Source organism: Sander lucioperca, chromosome 4 (genome assembly GCF_008315115.2).
Source record: "Sander lucioperca isolate FBNREF2018 chromosome 4, SLUC_FBN_1.2, whole genome shotgun sequence".
NCBI classification, from domain to species: Eukaryota; Metazoa; Chordata; class Actinopteri; order Perciformes; family Percidae; genus Sander; species Sander lucioperca.
In genome coordinates this window covers 21186812-21213369 of record NC_050176.1, presented here as the reverse complement: position 1 = coordinate 21213369, position 26558 = coordinate 21186812, and the positions used below count along the sequence as shown (strand labels likewise).

General features: G+C 45.3%; 2 protein-coding genes and 1 long non-coding RNA gene across 3 annotated transcripts; 2 read left to right on the top strand and 1 right to left on the bottom strand.

Moving 5' to 3' along the window:
* Positions 1-2152: 2152 nt before the first annotated feature.
* On the bottom strand, positions 2153-8356 carry dla (deltaA). Its single transcript, XM_031299925.2, has 11 exons — positions 7763-8356; positions 7283-7585; positions 6932-6992; positions 6570-6827; positions 5491-5551; positions 5249-5379; positions 4286-4455; positions 3767-3983; positions 2746-3526; positions 2535-2643; positions 2153-2421 (listed from the first exon to the last, which is right to left on the bottom strand). Exons 1-11 carry the CDS (start codon positions 7829-7831, stop codon positions 2416-2418), a joined length of 2166 nt encoding a protein of 721 aa, XP_031155785.1. The 5' UTR covers positions 7832-8356; the 3' UTR covers positions 2153-2415.
* On the top strand, positions 4306-5474 carry LOC116049882. Its single transcript, XR_004104925.2, has 2 exons — positions 4306-4435; positions 4747-5474. It is a non-coding gene; the product is annotated as an uncharacterized LOC116049882 (long non-coding RNA).
* A 14851-nt stretch (positions 8357-23207) lies between the features above and the next one.
* Positions 23208-26558, top strand: LOC116049883 (rho-related GTP-binding protein RhoU-like). Its single transcript, XM_031299927.2, has 4 exons — positions 23208-24088; positions 24317-24375; positions 24562-24591; positions 25659-26558. The coding sequence occupies exons 1-4, from the start codon at positions 23818-23820 to the stop codon at positions 26145-26147; spliced, it is 849 nt and encodes a 282-aa protein (XP_031155787.1). The 5' UTR covers positions 23208-23817; the 3' UTR covers positions 26148-26558.

Here is a 26558-nt window from a genome sequence, read left to right as displayed (position 1 = left end):
GTGTGTGTGTGTGTGTGTGTGTGTGTGTGTGTGTGTGTGTGTGTGTGTGTGTGTGTGTGTGTGTGTGTGTCAAAATCACATACTCACAAGTTTGCATCTACGGTCTGTTAAAATTCTTTGTCTTGTTTATATTATTTGATCATATGTTGCCTGATAAAATGTGGTTATCAGTTGTGTGGTTGTTTATGTTAAGCATCGGTGCGGTGGAAGAGGAATTCAGATTTACTTAAATAAAAGTAGCTGTACCACATTGTAAAGATACTTTCTTACAAGTAAATGATTGCCAATTGTAAGAAAACAATTTGAAAGATACAATATGAAACATTTACATGGTCCCTTTTTGTTATGTGATGTTTTGGCCCTGCAAAGCTTCTAAAACTCTTGTTGTGTATACTTGCAAATATGCAAACTAACTTTTTAACTTATTTCTCAAATTGTTGAATGGTTTCTGCGTTCCTGCAGCTGTACTGTAGTTTCTCTGTCTGTATTCATCGCTCAACACAAAAGTCCTCTTAGTTGTTCTCTTATCTCTGCCATCCCTCAAACTCCCAACAAATGGATCGTGAACACAGTGTAGAAGCTGTCTTTTCTTGAAGGCCCATAGATAATCTTTTTTTATTTTTTTTACCCTGCAGCTCAGGTCTTTGAAGGTCTGGCTGGTCGTGGCTGAACTCTGTCCAGAAGGCATCTGTTACTCAACAACATCTGTTCCTGTTACTCTCTTTCTCCCAGCATGCCGAGGGACACACAGGCCTCTCCCAAGGGTGGCCTTTTGTGTGCGCCATTGTCAATTCCATCATTGTCTGCTGAAGTCTGTTCCCATAATGGTTATAAACCCCTTCAGAGGCCAACTTTACCGGGCTAATGATTTACAGTTATTTGTGTCTAAATACAATCAGCGTCTTTATGGGGCAATTAAGAGAGAAAACTGAGGGGACTTTAAAGAGGAATTGTGGAAAAAATCGAAACGTAGAAATGTAGGCAAATATAGTTTGTTCTCTCTCTTACACAAAGGCTGCGTTCAGATACTAGTGAGAAAAAAAGCCACTAAAGTAACTTTTGCTGGAAGCAGGAAGGGTGTAAAAACTAAAATCCAAAGGGTTGAATGTCCAGTAGGCGTTACTCTACATTGATCTGAATTTTCGAGCCATGAATTACCTGACTCGTTCTTTAGGAGGAGAAATAGGAGTGGTAAATCTAGCGTAGGGACATTGTTTTTTATGAATAGGGCCCCCTCTCCCGTCTCCAGGGAGACACTTTCAACTTCTGGCAGTAGCCAACAGTGTCGGCATAGAAAAGCCCACTATGGGGTCGCCAGGGGAAGACAACAGATGTTACTGATTAACTTTGCTCACAGACCCCTAAAGAAGTGTTTTTCAGAGTGCTTGCAGATGGACAAAACAAAAGTTGGACGCAATTAAAATTTTCAAGTTTAGCAATATTTATTTGGAAAAATAGTCTTGGCTAATTCCTTCATTCAAAAACGGTAAAGGAGACGGTAACATAACAATTTGTACAGTACAATCCCTCTTAAATAACATTTTTCTTAAAAAAAAAAAGAAAGTCCCATTGACCTGAAGTGCCTTTGCAAATATCGTTTAAAAAAGCAACTTAAATAATCATAACAAACATCACAAATATACAATACAAAATAAAAATAACATAAAATCATTAAATTAACTTAAATTAAATCATAATTTTAAATCATAACTTGTTTCTTGTTTTTTTCTGTCTTTATTTTACAAAAGGACAATCTGTATCAAAAAGCATTTTTTTTTTTTTTATTTATTTTTTTTAAATTAAGACAAGAGTTTCCATGTCCCATATAGAAACCCCAAAAAAGAAATGAACAATACTATGTCATAAATGGTTTGGAGGGCTTAAGGGAAGAAAAACGCACTTCAGTTTAACACAGTGATCAAGTATACATACAGTCTTCACAGGAGTAGTGATGGGTGCACAGCCCATGTGAACAGCCTCGTGAAGAACAGGCCAGTATGGCCAAACATCCACCGTTTGATGCAGTTCCTGCGCTCAGCAACGGCGTGTGGGTTAGAGAAAAGGCCTGGGTGCAAATGTTGCAAAAACAAAAATCGTAGCGTCGCACATTATCGCCACGAGACAGTGTCCGTTTATATGTTATTATTTTTTTACCCCCACTCCCCGATAAAAGGCAGAACAGAAAGCTAAGTGGCAGTTTTATTTTTACCCTGCCAGTTCTTATCCCACAGGCCGCCGCTGCCTGCGCTTATTTTCCAGTAGAGAACCAGCTCACTCTGAATATCAGTTAAACGTCTCAGTATCAGCAGCAGTCTCAAGGCGGGACACCTCCCCCTAGGGTTAGAGCAGCATCTGAAGGAGTATAAAAACTCTCCCATAGAGCAAATAAGCAACGGGCAGCCCATTGGTGGCTCGTTACACCTGGAGAGACACAAAAAAAAAAAAAAAAAATTAGTGTTTGTTGGCTAAATGACCACAGACCGAATCCTATTGCACACTGAAAGGTCAACCAAAGTAAAACATACAAAACTCACCTCAGTTGCAATTATACATTCGTCCTTTTCCTCTGACATCACAAACACAGATTTGTACTTGGTGTCCGCACATGCAGACATTTCTGGGGCTCTCTTTTCTGATGCATCGCTTCAGGAAAGCAAGAAAAAAACGTCGTTAGTTTCATCATTCTGACTCAGCGTTGCATTTAGTTTTGAGAGACTGTCGACTTTTTCAGTAGCAGATATTTACCATTTTAAACGTTTGCTGCGTTTCTCCTCGAACTCAAAAGAGTCCAGGGATTGGCACTTGTCTTCGCAGGCCGCCTCCAGCATGGCCTCTTTAGCCGCCTGCTCGTAGTTGAGCTCCTGTACGAGGTTGTAGTCCGCGGGCGGATGGCGGCTCTTGTAGCTGCTCCTCTCTGGTGAAGATCCTTCATCAGGATCACTGCTGCAGAAGTCCATCTTCTTGTTGATATTTTTGACACCCGGTGTCGGCAACACGCCGACCGCCAGGTCCCTGTCACTGCGGTGACAGTTGTTGGTCAGGTTATTTATTGTCTCTCCCTCGCCGACGGTTTCTATTTGACCGCCATGCTGGACTTTTGATCGGAAAAATCCAACAAGCACAGCGCATCCGGCCAACAGCAGCAGCACCAGGGCCACACCGGACCCCACGGCCATCCAGGGCACGTCTGACCCGCGGATCGCAGCGTGCTCTGGAAGCAAGAACTGGCAGTTTCTGCCACCGTAGCCAGGAACACATGCGCAGACGTAGCGGCTGTTTCTCTCGTGGCAGGTGGCGCCGTTGTGGCAAGGGTTGTGTTCACAGCGGCTGATGGGCGAGCTGCAGTTGCGGCCGGTGTATCCCGGTGGGCAGGTGCAGGTGTAACCGTCGAGACCTTCCTGGCACGTCCCGCCGTTTTGGCAAGGGTACATGGAACACTCGTCCCCAGTGTGGTCACAGTTCATGCCAGTGAAACCCTCTGGGCACTGACACAGGTACGAGTTGACGAGATCCACGCAGCGTGCACCTTTTAGAACAGAAATAAGGAGTGGCATAAATGTTTGGTCCGAATGTTGGAATGGCAAACCCTATCTTTTGTTTGGTGGGGTTGGAATCACCAGAGGCCCCACGATACGATATTATCGCAATACGTACGATATTATTGTGATATATTGCAATTTGTTAACTTTTTTTCCAACTTTAAATTAGATCCCCAACTGAAATACTTTGTCAACATCTGTATTTTCACTGGGCCAGTCTCTCTTACCATTGGAGCAGGGGCCGGAGGTGCAGTGGTCAATCTTCTTCTCGCAGTTGAATCCCGCGTATCCTGTGGGGCACTGGCAGAAGTAGCCTCCGTCAGGGTTGTCAGCACAGCGGCCACCGTTGGAGCAGGGCCCATCGGCACACGTCATGGCACTCAGCTCGCAGTTGTTGCCATAGAAACCGTGAGGGCAAGTGCAGGTATATGTGTTTTCCAAATCCTGTGGTGAGAAAATAGAACAGGCTCGACATCAAGATCAAGATGCAACTGCGGCTGCTACACGCTGTACGCTTTTGAATCTCAGTATGCTGCATCTGTTATGTTGTTTAATAATATCTACATTTTTTGAAAGCTTCTCTGGTTTAAAGTCAAGAATGGTTAAAGACCGAAAAGATGGAAGGGAAGGGAGAAAGGCATGTGCCACCTCTTGTCTCTTTACAGGCATTTAAACATCGTTGGCACTGAGCCTAATCCCAGTCTCCTTTCTTATTCAAAATTCGTTTAAGAAGACCAAACACTTACGGCGCAGCTTCCTCCGTTGCGACAGGGGTTTCCAGCACATTCGTTGACCTGGATCTCACAGCTGGCCCCAGTGAAGCCAGGCCTGCAGGAACAGGTGTAGCTGCCCTGACCAGTGTTGCTACAAGTGGCTCCATTCATGCAGGGCTTGTGGTGAGTGCAGTAGTTGAGATCTGGAAAGACACAGCAGCACATGTGGATTAGCCGCAGCACAACACATGGCAGGACAACAGCAGCAGCGACAGAATGTCTGTCTTTTTTGTCCTCTTGGCACACTTGATTCTTTCTCTTCTTCCAGTGTTTTTTTCTGTTTTGTTTCCTGTGCCCCCCCCCCCCCCGCTCTTGCTGTTCATCTGGAGACAACTGCTGCTCTGTTGTTGTTTCTTTACCACAGTGTTCATGCCTGTTATGTTGCTATCGTGATGTCTTATTTTGTTCCTCTCCCATCTCTTGCCTCTTTACAGACTTTTAAATGTTTCCGAACGATGAATGACTGGAGAGGTGACGTACTGCGAAGATCCTGTGCCAAAACTTTGTAAAGCTTTTTCTCAAGATCACTTTTTGTCCATTTTCTAGTCTTCAGTAAGCATTACTTTATTTATTCACAATCGAGGTTGCCCGTCAAAAGACATTGAGGCATCAGGAGAAAAATTAGGCTAAATTTGGTTGAAAAGTCAGGGTATTTTAGACGTATAACTTCTGTTTAAACAGCATTTCAATTAGCATGCTTCCAAATGTAGTTGGGGCCTGCTTCTTAATGAAATATATTCATCAAAATGCTGTTGAATGAAGAGTTTTATGTAACCTAGACTTCTAAACAATGTTCACTTTTTAACCTAACAACGCCAAGACTTTCCGTCTTTCGACCAACAAATCACCCCATCAGTGCTCTCTGGTTCCTTTCCTCTCTGTGTTTCCTCATCACTCGTTACCCCCCCCCCCAACCTCATCACACTCTCTCCTCACCTTGGTTGCAGAAGAGTCCCCCCCAGCCCTCCTGACAGTTGCACTGCCATGGCTGCTGGCAGGTCCCGTGGAGGCAGCCCGGATAACGAATGCACTCATCGCAGTAACGGCCTTTGAATCCCACTCTGCACCTGTTGTTGTCCAATTAGGAGGGAACACCGGTCAGTCCACTCACATTACCTCATGTGTCCCACTAATTAATTAACGCCCCAGTGAACCGGTGGAGAAAAAAAAAAACTTACTTGCACTCTCCGGGTTTCTCACAGAAGCCGTGCTCTTCGTCGCAGCCTGGCAGGCAAATCGCTGTAAAGAAGAGAAAGAAACTTTTTAGACTCATAGGAACTCAAATCCAGCTTCTTTGTTTGGTTTTGCACCTGAAGATGTAAAAACCTTATCACCTAAATCTCAACAAAGTCATTAAAATGAAGGAAAGGAGGGGCTCCTAATCCCATAAGATGTTACCTTATAAACTCTCCTTATCACCGTGGAAGAATTTTCTGCTTAACATAGTGCTGAGACAAAGGAGGGAGTGTGTGAATGTGTGTGCCACAGAGAGTGTACACACACACACACACACACACTCACACACAGACCCCCTCAACCCACCCCACCACCCTCTTTTTTTTTTCTTCTTCGCTGCGGGTCAAAACTCTTTTATTCATTCTGTGCACACACTCCCCTTAATGTCTCGGATTGGGGCAGATAAGAGTGGACAGCTGGCGAGTGTGTTGCCAGTGCGCGACAGCTGCTCCATTGTCTCCTCTCTGCCGGCAGCTGCCCACTTCAAACAATACCTCCCCCGCCTCGGCCAATCAGCGGCCGTCCCACTCCGAGAGTAACGAATCGGAAGGTAGCATGTAAATTTATGGCACGCGTGAGATTATTCCCCAAAACTTTCCTTAGAATAAATCAAGTGGTCGTGTGTGTGTGTGTGTGTGTGTGTGTGTGTGTGTGTGTGTGTGTGTGTGTGCGCGCGCGTGTGAGGAGAAGGGGATGCGTGTGGTGTTTACGCACAAGTTGCCTTCTAACGGCACTCAGTCAGATGATCTGATTGCAGACCAACATAGAAATTAACTTTTTATACAGTTTTTACACTTATTATAGTTCGTTTTGTAATCTCTTTACATTAACTTCAAAGCAATATTTTTTTTCTCTCTCTCTCAAAGTATTCCCTTTTAATTCCAATTAGAACGTTCATTATATCTTAAAATTGATTTTGAGATTACAAAATTTCCAGAGCCACACACACACACACACACACACACACACACACACACACACACACACGCTCCTAACACAATAACAAAGTTGTGGTACTCACGTTCTGTGCAGTACTGTCCCTTCCACCCGGAGTCGCACACAATCTCCCCGCGCTCTCCACAGGTAAAGTGGCCGAAGGCGTCGTCTCTCGGCCGGCAGAACACCGAGCAGCCGTCCCCGTAGTAGTGCTCGTCGCACACGAAGCGGTACGAGTACTTGAGCTCCGTCCTGCCTCCGGTGTGCAGGTCCTGGGACCAGTCCTCTCCCACCGTCAGATGCCTCTGGGTAGTCATGGTGCTGATAACGCGGTCTGGATTCTCTAAAGTGCACATGTGGAGACAGACACTGAGGGGTTAATGGAGGGGAAAGTGCGAGAATGTGATAAAAAAAATTTGAAAAAAGAAAAGGGTGTTTATTTCCTACCTGTGGAGATGTCGTCTTTGGAGTCGGTGTGTAATGCCTCAATGATCAGCGAGAAGGTCCCCTGGGAACACAAATGGCTTCATGAGACAGGTGGTCAGCGGAGATGTGGCGATAACATCAAGCAAAGGCCCGAGGCGATTGTGCCATACACTCACTGCTGAATGCAAACTGCCTAACCTGATCCCGTGAAACTAAATACCAGTCAACTTTGTGTGCTCTAAGCCATGAAGTTGTGGTCAGAAATCGTGCTTCAGCGCGTTTTTACGCACGGATTTACAACAACAAAAAATGGCGCGATTTCGCTGCCTTCAATTCTAATGAAGTGAAAGGGACATGAATGGCTGTACTTACCGGCCACGTAAAGCCGAAGTTAATCCTGACGGGGTTGCTGAATGAACTCTCCGGGATGACATCGGGGACCTGGAACGAGTTGGAGCCGAGCACCGGAGTCACAGCGCCGCCGTAGGTGCACGGAGGCTCCGGGGACGCGTTGGGCTGGTAGTGCTTCAGACAGATCCTGAAGAAGGTTTTACATTCGCACTGCTGCTGGAAAGCCGAAGTCAGGCCTCCCTTACAGCAGTTTTTGTTGCCCTGTACTCCCTTCTTGTTTAGGAACTCCTGCAACTTCAGCTCAAACACTCCCGAACAAAACCCCTGCGGAGGAAAAGCAACTTATTATCTTTAACTATACACGTAGAACCGCTCGTGTACGTGTGTTGTGGTGGGATGGGAGGGGAGGGGATGGAGGGTTGGGGGGTTGGGGGGGGGGGGGGGGGGGGTGAGGGGTGATGGTTCATTGTTAGAAAGAAATATAAAGAATCAGTAGCTTACCTGGCACAGCAACATGGACATGACGGCAAGAGTCAGCAGGATGACGCGCCCCATATTAAATAAATACATAATAAATAATAAATAAATAGAGTAAAAAGTCTCGGGGCTCGGCTTGTCCTCAGGGGTGCCTCCTCCTGTTCAATCCCTCTGGGGAAGATGCATTGAGCACGTTTCTGTCGCCTCACGGGGTTTTCTCATCAAATGCTGCCGCTGTCAGCCACGCCGCTCTCATTCATGTCCCGAGGAACAAAAAAGGATAAATCCCAAACCTTAAAACAATAAAATCACAAAACAAGACGTGTGAACTTGTGCGAGTAGGGAATTTAAAAAAAAAAAAAAATCAGAGAAGTCCAGTCCAGTTCCGTTATAAAGCGTTAATCCAGTGCGTAAAGAGGGGGAAAAAAAGATGGGTTCCTTGTTTTTGTTTTCGAAAGTGACAATTTTTTTTTAGGAAGTAGCTTGTTTTGTGAAGGTCTTGGTCTATCCCAAGGACGGATTTGTCACTGGTCCAACATGCTTCCTTCTTCCTCCTAATGTCTTTCCTCTCTGTGAACTGTGCGTCTGTCTCTAGCCAAGGCCGCCTGCAGCCTGTTATATACGGCCTGACACATGCTATGGTAATAACATGCAAATGTCCCACTCCTCCTCCTCCTCCCCGACTTCACCTCCCAATCTGGCTCGGCTCTCCACAATGGGATCCCAATGCAAGAACCCCAACAGCCTCCCTGTTACCCCTCCAGCACATACAGCGTTAATATCTGAGCCCAAAATGGAGACGTGTGAAAGTATTTCGACCAAATAAGAAGTGAAACATTACAAAACCAAAAGAAAACTGCGAGACTCCTACAGGCGGAGGAAAAGATTGTCAGATAACCTGTTGAGGAATAGGGATGAATACAAATTGTACTCCATTTTTGTTATATTTAGCCGAATCTCTCTGAATGAATTCACAGGTCTAAGAGAGCTCATTGGATATGAGGGGCTAACCATAACATTTACAAGATTAATAGGAAATCAAATTGACGTTTTGATGACTTTAGCGGTTGTTTGGAGATCATACTGTAGTTTCCTTTAAATGAAATGATTAAAGTGTTTCAATCGATCTCTGTAGATTCAAAAAAAGTTGCACTGAACCAGAATGTAAAAGGTTACACACAGCCTACACACGCCATGTTTCCTTCTGACAGGATAATGGCATGTGGTTGATTTGGTCCCTCCAGCTGTTGCCTCACTGGCCAAACATCTTTGTGTTTTTGGCGTCTTAAGATGTTTTGGTAAAGTGCCCAATAAACCAACAACCCAGAAACTGCTTGAAGTTGATTCAAAGGTTCTCGGAAAAAAAAAAATGTTTCTTGGTTAAACCCTGACTCAGTTAATTGTTTACACCCCTCCGCCTCCTCCTCCTTCTCTTCCTCCCTCTTTCTTTCTCTGCTTCACACACTCTACATTTTGGTATTTCTGGTTATGGGAAGAATTAGCTTTGAATCGACTCAAAAGACTAAAGAAAGCATTCCTTGGCAGAGCTGTGTGGTGAGGTAAACGACTTGAGGGGCTGGACTCCTGCTTTTTCATTTTGCTCTCCCCTTCTTCTCATTCTCCGGGCTAAGATGAGAAGAAAAAAAATGGATGTGTGTGTATGTGCATGCAAAGGGGCGCGCGCGCACCGGAGTCGCTCGCGTGGCCAACATGAGGGGGGACTTTTGTTATTGTGTGTGTGGTGAAGGAATAAGTTCTCTCTCTCTCTCTCTCTCTCTCTCTCTCTCCCCCCCTCCCCCCCCCCTCAGCTGTATGGTAATTCGGCCAGCACCTGCTCTCCCCTCAATAACAGCGTGTGCGCGCCTCCCTTCGCTGAGCGCGCGCCCGCATACACAATACACTCAACACACACACACACACTTTTCACTTCACATCAAACAAACGTAACTGCATATTTGCTTTTTTTTCCTTCTCTTTTCTTCTTTAAATATTGACCAGCACAAAGAAAATAACACTCCATTAAAGTCTTATTTGTGTCTCTGTGTGAAGGTGGTGTGTGCACTGCACTTGCATGTGCGCGCGCACGTATGAATAAGGAGCAGGAGGTGTGTGTGTGTGTGTGTGTGGGGGGGGGGGTTGTTTCTTAATTAGGTCGTTCATTAGAAGTGTGATTTTTTTTTCTGCTGTATAATGGGGGCCTGTAGCAACGAGCAACACACGGGCTACCGTACCGTGCGCGTACATTGCGTCACTGGGTTCAGATATGTACGTCACGGCTGATGTTTTCGGGCGTCTCTCCGGTATCCGTTTCGTTACCTGCTGCTGTGATCCGAGGCTGTCAGGGGAGGAGGGGGTGGAACGCCTATCTAAAATAAGTGACATGCTTTCCCTTTCTCATCCAAAGTACCTTCCCTTCTGATGTGACATAAATGGTAGATGTCCGTATAGTTACTTAATAACTCTAATCAATGGCAGCAACAACCAAACAAAGTACCTCCTCCATTAATAAACCTGTCCAGCTCTCCTTTCACACCGGGCTATTTTTCAAACCAAACGCCGGCTGAACCGTGACCATCACAATTAAGTGACAAAAAAAAAATCAATACAATTTTCCCTCGGAGAAAGAAGAGACTTCTTTAGTCTTCAAAGGGAGGCAGTTAGAAATGTTTTACAGCTTCTATACAGTTTTTATATAGAACCAAACTTAGCTCGGTGCTACTGAACCTTTCAAATAACTGGACTTAAGTAAATTCATGATGAGCTGCTCCAATATAATCCTGTAGTTTGTATTGATCATAGCTTTGAACCATAAGCTTCAAACTAGGCATTACAAGTCTGTACACTGGACTCACAGTCACACATAGTCACACACACACACACACACACACACAAAACTAGGCACAATGGGGAAAACTTAAAGATTACAAAGTCTTCCCCCGAAAATAACTGACCTTAATAATTTGCCAATTGTCTATTATGACTCACATACAGCAATCAATGCATGATCAGTACACTTTGCAGTCAGTTTTTGTGCACTTGACTGCAGATAATCAAAGTGTTTGACTAAACGTGCATCTAAACCTGAAACTAAACTAAAACCAGAACTGAAAGTAACCAGGACCAAGCTGTAAAACTGAAATAAAAAACTCTGTCCAGACACAGTTGTCCCTATACAGTATGTTTTCCGTCCCCCTTTTCCCCCCTCCTGGCCAAGAAGCTGTTGGCTGAGCTCTGACTGTTTAACTAAAGTGCTACTGTAGGGGGCTGCTGTAGTTTAACTCCTGCCCACCAGTAGCTGCGCCAAACAAAAAAGGGTGACTCGGGGTCTGACTATTCATCCATTCTCTGCGCTATAATTTCCATTGATTGTGAATGCAGGAGGGAGGGAGGAAGGGGGTCTTCAGTGGAGGACCACGACACGCCTTCAGACGCGGACAGACCCTTACAAGCCATCTGCCACTAACTACCCCACCCCCACCCCACCCCACCCCTTCCACATCCAGAAAACGACGTTAATTTCCCTGCTTCCCTCCCTCCCTCCTCCGGCCTGAAGCGCACGTCTCTATGCGCTTCTGTCCACCGGGCTCCGTCTACACTCAACTGGAAGCATGTTAAAGGACCTGTAACGGTATGGGCTCTACGGGGCCATATGGCGAGGGGGAAGCCAGGAGGGTTTTTTTTTCCTCCTTTTTTTTTTTTTGGTCCCCGAAGATGAGACACCACATGGTCACTCGTGGGAACGTAAACACGGCGCGCATCACACGATATCGATCATATGAAGCTGCGATTGGGGAATGGGAGGAGGGATGTTGCTACTTTGTGAGTATCAATTGATTTAGTTTCCACTGATTGATATCTCATAAGTGAAGGAAATATTGACACATCTTCACCCGCAGTGAAAGCTTCCACCTCTCAGTGAAGCGCAGTTGTCCCTGTGATGATGCCAGGGGTTGGTGGTTCCATTTCCTGAATGATGCAGGAGGAGCAAGGCACCCGACCACTGCCAGGGTTGGGTGGAGTTGAGAGGAGGGTGGAGAGAAGGACGAGGGGGAGCGAGGGGTGTCTCATAGAGGCCACTCATGCTAAAATGTAGGCTCGTATGAAAAGCCTCAAGGAAATGGTTTTGAATCAGCACTTTCTCAGGAGATGCTTTTACGCACGCTTCCCCCGAGTCCTTAATCACGATTGTGCACTAAAAACTGTCGTTAACGTGATGAAAAATGACTGTAATAATCACATGGAAAATTAAAATGATTCCATAGTGACTTTATGGGTGCTTTACTGTATTTAATTCCGTTTTAATTTAATTTATTGTGTAGGATATTTGCCGTGATGTGGCGTATCATCCTTTTAAAAGTGCTTTCAATCTTTTCGAGACCCATGATTTCAGACTAGACCTGGTCTGTCTTCTTCCAGTCTGGTTCGCCCGTTTTACCTGCTGAAACGCACAGATCAACAGGCTCCTTTGTGTCCAGATCAGATTACTGTGGCCAGCTGCTGGTAGAGGGGGCCACAAGCCAGATCCGCGGCTCCCCAGGGCTCTTCAGGGCTCCGCCAGGCTCCCCACGGCTTCCCACGGCTCATCACGGCTCCCGGTCCGGGCTGCTGTCTCATTTGCATACGTGCTGTTACTGGAGACGTGCTGAGCTTAAGTTTATGGGAAGAGTGCCGCCGTAATTACGTGGGGGGCCCAGAGACGCGCCTGTATGTGTGTGTGTGTGTGTGTGTGTGTGTGTGTGTGTGTGTGTGTGTGTGTGTGTGTGCGCGCGCGCGTTATAAGTGTGTGTGTGAGAAGGGAGGGGGTGGTTCGTGTGTGTGTTTGCGCGCACACAGAGACACTGGGGTCATTAGGGGAAGGGTAAAGAGAGGGAGCTGTACGTGGCCAGTCGCGTGCCAATGTTTATGAAAACACATCTGCCGCGCACCCTGGGGTGACGCACCACAACATATGCGGGTCCCTATGAATAAAATCGATAATTCAACAACTGATACTGTGCAGCGACACGTTTTACCGCAACAACAAATACTGAAGTTAGTGTCGATGAGAGATCAGCCTGCTATAATGATGAAGAGATAAAGGGTTAAACAAACATCAACAAAAAACCTAATAAATCTGGTGTTTTATAAGGTTATTATGGGAAATATATTCTATCAATGAGGTAAAACGCATGGTTGGGTATTTAGGTTATTTTAATAATATTGTAGGGTTATTAAACTGTGGGATTATAAAGCAAATGCAGTTACTGTAAGCTCCATGAGCGTCACATTTACACGTTTGTGTAGAAATATCTACTAAATCTATGTCTTATTTAGAAAAGTATTATGTCCCCATACTCCATATAAGAATAGTATATAAATATAGGCCACAAATTAAAAGAAAAAATGCAGATGCTTCCGTACAGGTGCACTGTATGATACTATTAAGCAGCTTACATCCCATGATGCTCTGTGAATGTATGGAAATGCTGAGGAGGCCCTGTTGATCTCAATTTTGCATCAAAATGGTAAAGAGGAAAAGGTCTTAAAAGAAAAGATCCCATCCACTAAGCGTGGGGGCTCGCTGAATGGTTTGATGAAAATGATGTAAAGCATTTGCTCTGGTCTTCACAATCACCAGATCTCAGCCTATACCTGATCACCTATGGGAGATGTTATGGAGCATCATGTCAGACAGTTTTCTCCATTTTACCACCAAATGAGGGAATATCTTTTAACAGAAGGGTGTTACATCCTTCCAGCAGAGAATATATTACAAGGAGCACTGAAGCTGTTGTAGTGGACCAACACCTTTGTGTTTTCAGCCATGCTAGCGTCATAGCTTTAGGAATGGCAGTGTTGGTCTGTCAGTCGGCCTAAAGCCCCTGACACACCAACCCGACAGCCGACCGTCAGGAGGAAAGGCAGTCGGACTGATCAGTCTCCCCGAGTTGGTCAAAAAAGTGCCTCGGAACACACCGAAGCGACGCCGACTTGAGCGTACGTTCTGCGCATGCGCGAGACGTAATACAGCAACATAATACATACTCCATAACAGCAGGCGGTGCTAATCTGTATTGTCGCCCCAAAAAAATTAAAACCGTCAGCTGATTGGACGAACGTGTCGCGTGGGTCTGGCTGCTCCCAGATTTTACATCCAAGCATAATGGCGGCTCATTCAGAATACAATCTCATATTTTACGAAGATAGTTCACCGAAATGTGTTTCTGAAAACATTTTAAGCGAGAAATAGGCCATGCAGTTGCTGAATCTGTCTTCATTTCAGATCGACAAAGGTCAGTTGGAAAGATTTTCGTCAGATTTTGAGAGGCTGTTCGTCACGCTAACATAAGTGCGCTGATTCGCTAGTCAAGGGCTAGCACTCCACCATTGACTCATTGAGTCCAACTGCCCACTCTCTGATCCAGCAAGTCAGTTCGGCCAAAATGAAGGCCGACGGACGACGGCACGGAACACGCCGAACAGACTCGAGTCACTGACCTCGCCAGACTCTCCAACGGCCAATTATCAGGTTGGTGTGTCAGGACCATAACAATTTGGCCCAGACTGAAATATCTCAACAACTCTGACTGGATTGCCATGAAAGTTTGTACAGACATTCATGGTCCCCAGAGGATGAATCCTACTGACTTTGAGGTGGACTCTTGTAGTTTTAAGTGAAATGTCTCAAGAACTATTGGATGGATTACCATGAAGTTTGCTTCACACATAGTCCCCAGAGGATAAATCCTACTGACTTTGAGGTGGTCTCTTGTGGTTTTGCGTGAAATGTCTCAACAACTATGGATGGATTGCCATGAAAGTTTACAGACATTCATGGTCCCCAGAGGATGAATCCTACTGACTTTGAGGTGGATTCTTATAGTTTTGCGTGAAATGTCTCAACAACTATGGATGGATTGCCATGAAAGTTTGTACAGACATTCATGGTCCCCAGAGGATGAATCCTCCTTACTTTGAGGTGGACTCTTGTAGTTTTGAGTGAAATGTCTCAAGAACTATTGGATGGATTGCCATGAAGTTTGCTTCAGACATTCATGTCCCCCTTAGGAAGAATTGTAATAACTTTGATCCTCTGACTTTTGATCTAGCGCTATCATCAGTTCCAAACTTAATTTGGTCCAGTACTTTGGTTTATTGCCAAATACCTTTAAAACTAATCCCATCAGCCTCAGCCTTGCTAATTAGCCGATTTTAGCATGCTAAACTGAGATAGTAAACGTTTCCTTGCTAAAATTTGCATGATATGCTGATGTTTAAATGCTCAAAGACTCACAGTCTATAATTTGGCTGCATTCATATCATTTGTCACCTCTGTCATCTGATGTGATTTACAGGAAATGGGCACTTACAGTATGGCTGCAGGCTGAAAAATGATTCATTGACGACGACGAAGATAACAACCATTACGTTACTGTCTGTCTGTAAATAATAAAAGTAAAGGAGAGGATAAGATAAGATTAATGATTTTATTGTACCTCAATACAATAAAGAAATCAAACCCAATAAAATGACTTATCTTTTCTTCTACTGAACTTTTAACGTGCAGTCACCTGTAATATAAACACAAAAGTATGTGGACACCCACAAGTGATTGTTGAACACCTAATTGGAGGTTAATCTGCTACTATAACAGCCTCCACTTCTCTGGTTTCAGGTTTTCCGGCAGATTTTGGAACCTGGCTGTAGAGATTTGCTCCCAAGAGCATTAGCGATGTCCATCACTTATGTTGAGATTGCAGTTAGCACTCCAATTGGGGTATTTCAACTATCAATTATTTTTAATTTTTTAATGAATCTTTTCATTGGTTAAGCTATAAAATGTCAGAAAAAACAATATCTCAGAGCCCAAGGCAACGTCTTTTAAACTATTTGTTTCGTGGACCAAAAGTCCGAAACGCAAAGATTTCCAATCAAACGTGAAACAATAAAACACACACAGTAAGGAATAACTCATATTTGAGAAGCTGGACACAGCAAATGTTTGACATTTCGTGCTTGATAAATGATTCAACAATTAATTTGTTATCAAAACTGATGAAAACCGAATCTACTAATGGTTTCAGCACCAGATCAGGTCAGTCAACATCTTTCACAACAAACTGGAAAAAACATTTCTACATCGATGGATCTGGTTTTGTGTTATGTTGCAACAGGAAAGGGCCAACACAAACTGTTGATACAAAGGTTGTGGTGCTAAAGGGGTTGACTCCAAACAACCCCAGAGAAAAATCCATTTTTTTTATTTGACACATGGGTGATATTGCATCCTTTTTTGGGGCCCAGAAGAAGTGCAATTCTCCATTTGTCACCCTTCTACTCTCTACTCTAGTTTTGTTCCATCTAGGCTTAATCACCAGTATGAATGATGAGAGAGTAAATGGAGGAAGTCCCCCTCCCCTCCCCCTTCTCGCTCTCTCTCTCTCTCTCTCTCTCTCTCTCTCTCTCTCTCTCTCTCTCTCTCCCCCTAACTCTCCCTCTCTATCTCTACAACCATGAGCATCTGCCCAGAAATGAACAGATGTAGGCACCTGCGTTGTGGGCCCACATATGCGCACATGTCCCCCTCCCTGAACCCCCTTTCAACCTTCCATGGGACCCGGAGCCGACCACAATGGGGAGAGATCAGGGATGCAGTAACCAAATACTGCCTATCCCCCCAGGACACTCGCTCTGTTAGAGGCATTGTCACCAGTTATATCAAGTGGCTGCACCACACAATCTGCTGTATGACTGCTCATTTGAGACATAACATAATTCAGAGGGACAGAGGAGGGAGGGAGCATGGGGGGGGGGGGGTCTGGGTGACGTACAGAGGTGGCTGCTGCCTGGATAATTTCTATGGCTCCAATATGGTGCATATAAGTGGTGGGTGTTTTAAACAAGTGGGCTCAGGTTTTCTTGCAGTTGGGGTTCGATTGAATTGAATCCTGTCTTGGGATAAGTGGCCGTTGGGGTTGGTTTGGAGGGCCCGGGGGTGGCAGGTGCTAGCTGGGGTAGGAGGATGAAAGAGAGGCTTGTTGGATCAGGGTGGGTACAAGACCAGGTTACACATAAAAAGCCTTGTTTTTGTTCGAGGAAAGAGGTCCCAACAGCCCACCGGTAGAGCAGCGGCGGATAATGGCGCCATAATAGCCCCCGTCCCTATCTCTCAGCTGCCGCTGGACGACAGAGGATCCACACGCACCTGTTGTTGCCCCCACCCCCCCTCCCCCCCTATTGTGTCCGGCTAGCGTTAGCGTGCTACACCTCAGGAATGCTCCCCGTGCAGAGGCCGGGCTGCTCGTCCCAGGAGAGAGCTTAGCCACGGTGGGATGAGGGGAGGGTGTCGGGAGTGTGTGTGGAGGAGCTGGGGGGGGGGCAAGGGAACCAGCAGGGAAGCTTTAGAGGACAAGACAAGGCGAAGGAGGGGAGGTAGAGGTGGGAGGAAGGGAGGGAATGAGGGAGGGTGCGTTCCTCCAAAGCCAGTGTCCTCTCTCCTGCTCTCCAGGGGCCTGTCCAGAGAGCCCTGTCCTAAATCACTGGCCCCAGGGGGAAGGCTCTCCATTGTGAAGAGATGGCCCCTGCAAGCTGGGCCGCCAGCTGCCACTGCTGCAGCATCATGCCCCCCCTCCTCTTCCTCCTCCTCCCCCCACACACACACACACACACACACACACACCTCCTCCCAGTATACCCTCCACCTTCAGCACCATGACAATGCTCCCTGCGGCCAGGGCCACAGGCCAGTGGAGAGCATTAAAAAGAACTTGGAGGAGACTCTTGAGAAAGGCCACAGCGGAGCAACATGTTTTTTGGCCGATAATTAATGATGACCATTCTCGGAGCAGGGTTACGGTGCACGACACGGTAACCTGGACGAATGTGACTCCCAGCCCCTTCAGAGCGACTCACACAGAGCACTGAATGATAGAAGGAGAGATTTTAATTTTTGTGTGAAGGTGCAAAACTTACTGCAGTTTGTAGCTGTGATTCAGAAGGAAAAAAAGGAAGCTTGATTGTTGATGCTGGACTGGAAGGTCCACAACGGTCCTTTTTGTTCACTTCAAAGATCCCAGCTGCAAATTCCTTCTCAATTCTTCCAAGTCGAAGGAGATTTTAATAGTTGAACTTTCACTTTCTTTCACTGACTCCACTGTCAGCACTTAAGAAGACGTTTGTATCCTATACGATCTCATTTAGACTCTAACCTTTAGACTCAAACCATAAAACATAAAAGTAGCAAAGGTCGTCTTTCATTATGCAAACACTGACGCGGTGCTTATCTAGTCAGATCAATTCTATCCATCTCTTTTACATGCACCTCCATCTATTCAGGAGTATACTGTGCCGTGCATTGCTATTGGATGACCAAGAAGACGAGTCTAAATCCATGAAATGGGAGACAAATTAAAAGAAATACCAACATAAAGTGTATTAATAAGGCGTTAGGCCTCCAGATGAACCTCCAGAACAGCTTCAGTGCTTCTTGGCATAGATTCCTCAAGTCTGTGGAGCTCTACTGGATAGATAAACGCCATTCTTCCCAAAGATATTCCCAGTTTTAATGATGGCTAAGGTTAGGGCTTAGAGAGCACTGTCCAATCTCCAATAGTGAATGTTTAATTGGGTTGAGATCTGGGTCTGTATTGTCACAGAGCATGCTATTACTTGAATTGATTAATTGTATCCAATCCTTTTACCAGGTTCATGCTTTGTCTGAAAAAGCTAACAAAAAGGGACGCTCTACGTCAGCCAAAGTCTGACGTTCAAGGTAATTAAGCCCAAATTTAATTAACCCTCACAGAACCAACTCTGCACTCATATATCTTGAGCTGTCTTGTGATGTAAACGCTCCAAAGTCGTCATCATAAATTCATCAAATACCAGTCCTACCACCAGTCCCGAATGACCTGAACACGCCATCAGACCCTCAATTCGGTTAATGAAAAACTCGACCTAATAAGAGAAGGACATCTCAGAAAGAGCAACAGAAGATGGCTCCCTGTTCCAGGACAAATAAGTGCATTTGTAGGTTTAAAGTTGTATGTCACTGTTCATGTTTAATCAAAGTTGAAATCTTTCTTGAATGATCCGTGCTGCCTCGCCAGACGTAACTGTTGCAGATTCACTAAAAACACACATTCACTGAGACTTTTTGTGCTCTTTTTTTGTTTATTTCATCCCCCACCACCGCCGCAGCTCTGTAGGAGGATTTTCCCATCCATAGCTAAGGGAGGCGTGCTCCATTGTGCAGCTTCTAATGATGATTGTAATGATGGCTTGTCCATCTTTGATAAGAAACAGCACGCCCCTCATTAAAGGGCCCAGGGCCCTGGTTCTCATGGCTGCCGGTGCTTTCCCCGGAGTCGGACAGCAGGCGAGGGGAGGCGAGACGACACCCGTGGCACACGCCTGTTGACCGAGCCACAAAGCAAAAGTGTGTGACACTCGCCCCACCCCCGCCGGTCCCATTGTCCTCACCGTGGGTCCCACAGACAAGACCAATCCTGTTACCCTCCCACCCCTCGCCCCCCCTCATCCAACCCTCCTCGCAACCACAAAACACACTCGCACTGCTGCCCAACACACACGCACACACACATAGTGCGTGGCACTATCTTTGTGGGGACCCGTCATTGACATAATGCATTCCCTAGCCCCTTAACCAACACAACTAAATGCCTAACCTTAACCCTTACCCTCACCCTAACCATAACCTAATTCTAACCCTAATCCTATAACCAAGTCTTAACCCTCAAACAGCCCTTTAAAGTTGTGGGGTCCAGCATTTTGGCCCCACAAAGCTGTCCAGACCCCACAAGTATACTGTATTCCTGGTTTTTGGACCCCACGAATATAGTTAAACAAGAACACACACACACACACACACACACACACACACACACACACACACACACATATACACACACACACACACACACACACACACACACACACACACACACACTCTCTCCTCTTCTTCCTTTCCCTCTCTCCTTCACAATCAATTTTACCAATCAGCTGATTTTTCTCTTTCTCACACATCCACCAGGGGTTGCCCTCATCCCCATCTCCTCCCCCTCCTCCATCACCTCCCCTTTCACCATCAGCTGCTACATAAGGTGGAAATCCATCATTGTGTGTGAAGAAGGTGCTTGTGCACGCCTCGCAGCCATTACCATACACACACTTAGTTGGGTGTGTTTGGGGGAGGACGATTGGTCCAGGAGGTTGGGTGGGGTGGCTCTAATTTACTGATTCACATGCAGACAGTATTTCTTGGTGGATGTGGTGTTGGAGGAGGGTGTGGCAGGTGGGTGGGGTCTGGGTTTTAGGGATGCTGGATGGTGGTAGTGGTGGTGATGGTCGTGGGACGGAGGAGAGAAGAGGAGGAGGATGGAGGCACGGGGTGATGGGGAGGGAGGGGGGGGTGGGGGTAGGTTGCCGCGGCTGCCGGGGTCAGGCCTGTGTGTCCTGGGAAAGTTGGGTTCTCCATTTAAATCTGCACATGTTGCGGCCTTCTGGTGGCTGCGTGAATGCGCACGGTGACAGATGGCCCCGGCCCATAACTATAGAGTCCGAGCACCCCGGTCCCCCAAGGGAGAGAGAGAGAGAGAGGGGGAGAGAGACAGAGAGGGTGCAGGGGAAGAAGAGGAGAATGTTGCACTCAGCTGATCCCATCAAAAAGAGAGATGAGAGAAGGAGAAAAGGCAGAGGAGGAGGGTTGATGCTGTGTGTTTGTATCTATATATGTGTGTGTGTGTGTGTGTGTGTGTGTGTGTGTGTGTGTGTGTGTGTGTGTGTGCGTGCATGCGTGTGTGATATAAAGGGGGGAGGGGTGGGTCCTTAATCCCAAACTCTAAATTGAGTTAATGTATTTGCCTGGTCTGAAAACTCCAATAGGAGGCCCTGGGTCCCTCAAATATTCTGATTAGGTGTCTAGTTTATCAGATGTTGGAAGAGGAGGAGGGAAACAGTTTGTACATGAGGAGAATAGCTTTGTATGTTACGTGTGTGTGTGTGTGTGTGTGTGTGTGTGTGTGTGTGTGTGTGTGTGTGTGTGTGTGTGTGTGTGTGTGTGTGTTGACAGGGTTTATGGGTTTTGTGCCAGCTTCTGGAGCAGGGGCAACCTGATGTCTCCATTCACAGACTTTGTAGATCTCTGTTGTTTTTCACTCTGACTCTTTCGTTAATCCCGTTAAGCAGCAATGTCAGCGCCTGGTTAAAGATTATTTTTATCAGATTTAACGCTGTCGAAGAGCGGAAAGACAGTTTGCTCTCGTATGTCTTTTTCTTTCTTTATGAGGAACAACTTCAGTTCGAGATGTTGAGAGTGAGGACATTTTTTGTTGGGAAGTGAGGGCATTTTTCTTTTTAGCAGACCTCACTTCTTTAAAGGCGTGCTGAGTGTAAAGGCTTGGTTTTTGGTTTAAGGTTAGAATAAGTCTTAGGTTAATGCTCAGGTTAGGATTGCATTATGTCAAAGAGAGTCCTGTATAAGTATACAGTAGAAGTACAAACAAGCATATACAAGTGATTTCAAATGATTATCAAAAGATTTCTGCACATGAAATAGGCCTCTATTTAAAGGGTTAATTCTTTAAATGTATGTACAGTATTCTATTTTTTTGTATGCGCAGTATTACACACGCAAAAAGCAAACGAGACACAAACGAATTAGATATAAGTTAAAGAAAGGAACACTACAAAATGTGCAAGTACAAAAAGCACAAAGAACAAATTTCAGAAAAATGTTAATTTTTTCTTCTTCTGTTATTACCTTGTAGCCACATGGTCTACAGTAGCACTTTAAAAGAAATAAAGTTTGTGTTTGATAGACAATAGGCCAGAGTGAAAACTGGGGAAAACAGGGATTTTTTTTGTAAATAATTCAATCTCTGAGGCAAATATAACCCAAACTAAATGTGCTGGTACATCGGATAACAGCAGGCTAAGGTAGACATTTGGATAGACTTGACAATTTAATGACACGCTGGCATCTACACATGGTGGAGCTGGTGTGTGTGTGTGTGTGTGTGTGTGTGTGTGTGTGTGTGTGTGTGTGTGTGTGTGTGTGAAAAGGTGTCTGGTTCTTTGCTTGTGCGTGTGGTTTTAACTCCCACTCACTGGTGTTTTTTAGGTGCTGTTTAATGCATGGCAACACATTCTGCCTCCCCCACACACAGACACACACACAACACACACACACACACACACACACACACACACACACACACACACACACACACACACACTGATTCTCTCCCTGCGGATGCCTCACATCTTCAAACGGAAGGAGAGGCACAATCGTCCAAGGTTATATCTAGTTCTTACATGCAACCTGTCAAGTCAGGAAAATGTATTTGTAGCACATTTATTTATGAACTGAGGGTACAAATGGCTACACACACACACACACACACACACACACACACACACACACACACACACACACATACATACATACACACACTGCTCTCTCGGTTTCATGATTCTTTTTACTCCTATTGTCTACAATGAGAGAATAAAACCAGATTACTTAAATATATCAGGCCTGTAATCTTCTTCAGTGATTAAGGTTCCTACATGACAACTGCAAGTTCTGTAAAACCGGGATATTTCTATATTAAATTCTTCATACTAAATTGGCATTTTATGTCATATAATTATCCAAAAAATGTAAAAGGCCAATGAATCGCACAGGATGGCTGTGGTGGATGCCTGAAAGAGCTGCTAACTGTCAAATAATCAAGGAGTCCTGTCTGTTTCAGAGATTTTAAGTGTCCAGAGATGCTCAAGAAAGCAGTTCCAGAGGTGTGTACACCTTAACAAGAGGAAAGTTCTTATACAGTGTCAAAAGGGTCACATTTGTAGTGAAGCTGTTTCCGCCCTCAAAAACCCCACATCATTAAATTCCCTCACATGTCAGAGACCACTAAATAGCTGGATTAGGAAACTATGAAGCTGTGTATTTTGTTTGCGTTACTCATTCATTTCTTGTTTGATGACGGTCCGTAAAAACAATACACTTAACCCAGAAATCCTTTTGTTCCCCTTCCTTGTTGGCTTGAGATTTGTGTTTACTGCAGCCTCTTCTCTCTTTTGATGTTCCAATCTGTTCTTAGCTCCAGTCTCTCTCTCTCTCTCTCTCTCATGATTGATGATTCATGTTGCATCCACTCCTCCGTCTTCAGTCCCCACAGCTGTCGTGATTCCACCGCTAGGGCGCGTCAGTCCGCCACATCACCGCCACATATCTTCCAATATCCAGCCTGGTGGAGGTGAAACACGGGGCTGTTTGATTGAATGAATGGATGTTTTAGGACCGAAGCAGTGAGTCAAAATGATAAAGTAAAACAAAACCCACAATATTGTGTTATTGAAATGTAGGCTATTCACTTGTTTATTTTACCATTATTCAGATGTAGCCTTCTTGGCAGAAGGAGCAGATTTTGTCTCAAGGAGCTCAATCTGGGAAGATTTTTGTAGTTAAATATAATCTATTAAAAAAAAAAAACAACACGGTTGGTAGACAGCTGCACTGCATGTAATCCCTCTCCATGGGTTTTTATGATTTAAAAGGGACTAAAGTTAACGTATTTATTTATTGTTGGCCCCTGTTGCAGAAATATACTCAACAAAATGTACAAATCAGCAATCAATATGAAAGTTCTATTTCTACATCTTTTAATTGGCTTAAGAGGGAGACATGCTGTATATTCCACTCTAAGGGATAAAGGTTTCCAGTAAGCTTAGTTCATTTCACTTGGAAATCTCTGGAGCCTCATATGGTGCTCTGCTCGGTAAGCCTCTTAGGAATCACAGTGCCACAGCAGATGTAGGGAGAATGCCAATCAGGAGCTCCTGCTGAGCGGAGAAACCCGACGGCTGTGCCACTGCTCGCTTCAAATCTCTGCCACGGTTCTCACGAAACACAGCCAAATATCGTCAGAGGCGCTTTATGCTTATGCTTTGCAGTTTACACACTTAAAACAGCAGCAGAAACTCGTGAGCTGTCATGGAGATGGAGCGCGCAGGGAGTCTCCAACGATTCTGAACCGACAGAAAACAAATCCGTGTTTTTATCTGAATGCAGAGCCATGCTTCCTCAGGATGTCGGGAAGCAAAAGCCATGTCGTGTGTCGGAACCGATGTGCGGGATGGACAGTCCCCCGGTCCCAATTCGGCGCTTAAAGAACCGGGACTTCCCTCTGAACGCGAAGCGCCGGCGGCCCGGGTCCGCACCTGAGCGCAAGGTGAACTGCGTCCTGGTTGGAGACGGAGCGGTGGGCAAGACCAGCCTCATTGTCAGCTACACCACCAACGGATACCCGACACAATATGTTCCAACAGCGTTTGACAACTTTACCGGTAATGTCTGACATTAACGTAGCTGATTTTGAGCGTTACGCACACGTTTCACGCACACCTGGAAGTTAACGTTTAAAGCTTTTGAATAATTAGTTTTTCTTTAAGTTAGCTACACAATGTTGTCCGTTTTAAAGCCTGATGGTGTCCATGGCCGCTTTTATCTACCTCATAGAGAGACTGATGTAGCTTATTCTTTACTTTCTTTAATTGCTTTCTTTATCTTCTCAGTGATGGTTGTGGTCGACGGAAAACCAGTGAGACTGCAGCTCTGTGACATGGCTGGACAGGTGAGCTGCACTTTCTCTCTTTCAGAGTTGAAATATTATCCTAAATAAACAAACTAACACTTAACATACCTGAACATGTGGCAGCTGTATAACAGGTGCATGCACTTTAGGTTCCCTGAGTGGATTTCTAACCACTCAGCTACACTTCTGTTTGCATTTCACTCTCGTCCTGTTTTGTCACTTCAGAAATGGGGGCTGGTTGATGGACCAATCAATGTAAGTCATCAGTGATCACTAACTATTTGCTGTTACTCTTAAACATGTGCAGTTCTTGTTGTGTTTGTGTTGGTTTCCCCCCCTGCAGCCTACTTTTTGTCCGGGACTGAAATCCTTTAAGACCCCCTTTAGTCTAATTTGCCTCCCAGTGACAAGTAGTCCTGTAACTCCACATCTTACATCGCCCCCTGCAGGAAAATTCCAAGTTTGTTATTTGGAAGTTTTGCCCCCTCTATCACCCTGTGCTCCATTGCCCTCTTTTGGTTGAAGTAGTGGGGACTCAGTAAGATGTCAAAGTATGAAGCTGATGATATTCTATATTTACTTATTGTCAACTAATTCCACGAATGACCAAAACAACCAACAATGAACGTCTCTACTGACAAGTATTGTGTCACGTGTATCACAGTCTGATATATCTTCTTCCTTTGTGCCATAGAGCTCCATTAAAAACACAGCAGTGAGCCACACTGTTGTACTGGCTGACGTGTTCCTTCATTATGAACACACACACACACACACACACACACACACACACATACATACACACATGCACACACGCACACACGGATACACACACACACACACACACACACACACACACACACACACACACACACGCAGTACTTCATTTTAACTCAAACCCACACACACACCTTCTTGCTGCCACAAATGCATACTAGAACACCAAATGTGTATTGATCGGCCGCTGAAAATAGTCCCTAACAAATGCACTATTTCAAGATTCAAGAGGTTTATTGTCATATGCAAAGTAAAGACATCTTACACCATGCAATGAAAAGCTTGCTTTGCCAGTCTTCCTTACACAATGAATAAAAAAAGGAGAATAATACAATACAGCTAAAACAACCAACCAGCTGTGAAATTACTGAGATGTTTTTAAAAATGAAACTAAACAGACTGATTAGGTGAGTAAGCATCGAGAGACACAATGTTGTCTTTGCTCTTTTTCATGGGTTTTCTTGAAAATCAGACATAGAATAAGCCTTGTCCTGTAAGTTTATATTCTTACCTGGCCTCTCTGCTTCCGGCTTTGCCTTGTGAAGGACGAGCTGGAGCGCCTCCGACCTCTGTGCTACAAGAACGCCGATGTCTTCCTTCTCTGCTACAGCGTGGTGCGTCCCTGCTCTTTCCGCAGCCTTATGGAGAAGTGGGTTCCTGAGATCCGTCAGCACTGTCCCACCGCGCCCCTGGTCCTTGTCGGCACCCAGTTGGACCTGAGGGAGGACGTCCAGGTGCTGATTCAGCTGGCGCATAACCAGGAGCGGCCGGTGGGCACGGAGGAGGGCCAGCAGCTCGCCCAGGAGCTTGGGGTGGTGAGCTTTTCAGAGTGCTCTGCGCTGACCCAGAAGAACCTGAAGGACACCTTTGATTCAGCCATCTTGGCCTGCATCCAACAGACAGACAGCTGTGGCGTCCAGCAACAGAGCCAGACTCTGAGGAAGAAGACGCCTGATAAGTTCAAGAGCCTCTCGGAGACCTGGTGGAGGAAGATCAACTGTCTGATTGTCGAGCAGAGCTGTGACTTGAAGTGAACAGCTGCATAATTACAAACCTGGGTCAGATCATTTTTGCAAATACTTAAATTTGGTTTGTTTCAGCCTGCTGGCAGAAGGTGCCAGATGGGTGGGGAGAGACAACAAGCTCCAGAAAGAGCTCAGAAATGCAGGTTTGTGACTCACAACGTGGCTGTTCATGTCCCCAGACTGACAGGAAAAGTGTGGGTGGAGAACTCTGATTTTACACATCATTTTCAGTTTACTTGTATCGAGGAGAATACACAGTCTGTGAAGACAAAATGTATTCTGTGGCTCTGTAGAAGCTTTCGAAAGACTGACAGCTGCTCACTTGCGTAAGACATTAAAGGCACACTATGCAAGATTTGTCCCTTAATATAACAGCTTCAAAGTCATTTTGATGGCAAACGAACTTGTAGTAGGGCGAAT

What these genes read in the sequence shown, in the direction of transcription:
- dla (XM_031299925.2), bottom strand. Translation starts at nt 7,831, where the DNA reads ATGTATTTATTTAATATGGGGCGCGTCATCCTGCTGACTCTTGCCGTC. An exon ending in GAGAAACCCGGAGAGTGCAA is followed by an intron (nt 5,380 to 5,490) that starts GTAAGTTTTTTT and finishes GGACAACAACAG; the next exon opens with GTGCAGAGTGGGATTCAAAG. An exon ending in GCAACGGAGGAAGCTGCGCC is followed by an intron (nt 3,984 to 4,285) that starts GTAAGTGTTTGG and finishes TTCTCACCACAG; the next exon opens with GATTTGGAAAACACATATAC.
- LOC116049883 (XM_031299927.2), top strand. Translation starts at nt 23,818, where the DNA reads ATGCTTCCTCAGGATGTCGGGAAGCAAAAGCCATGTCGTGTGTCGGAA. An exon ending in TCTGTGACATGGCTGGACAG is followed by an intron (nt 24,376 to 24,561) that starts GTGAGCTGCACT and finishes TTGTCACTTCAG; the next exon opens with AAATGGGGGCTGGTTGATGG. An exon ending in TGGTTGATGGACCAATCAAT is followed by an intron (nt 24,592 to 25,658) that starts GTAAGTCATCAG and finishes TGCCTTGTGAAG; the next exon opens with GACGAGCTGGAGCGCCTCCG.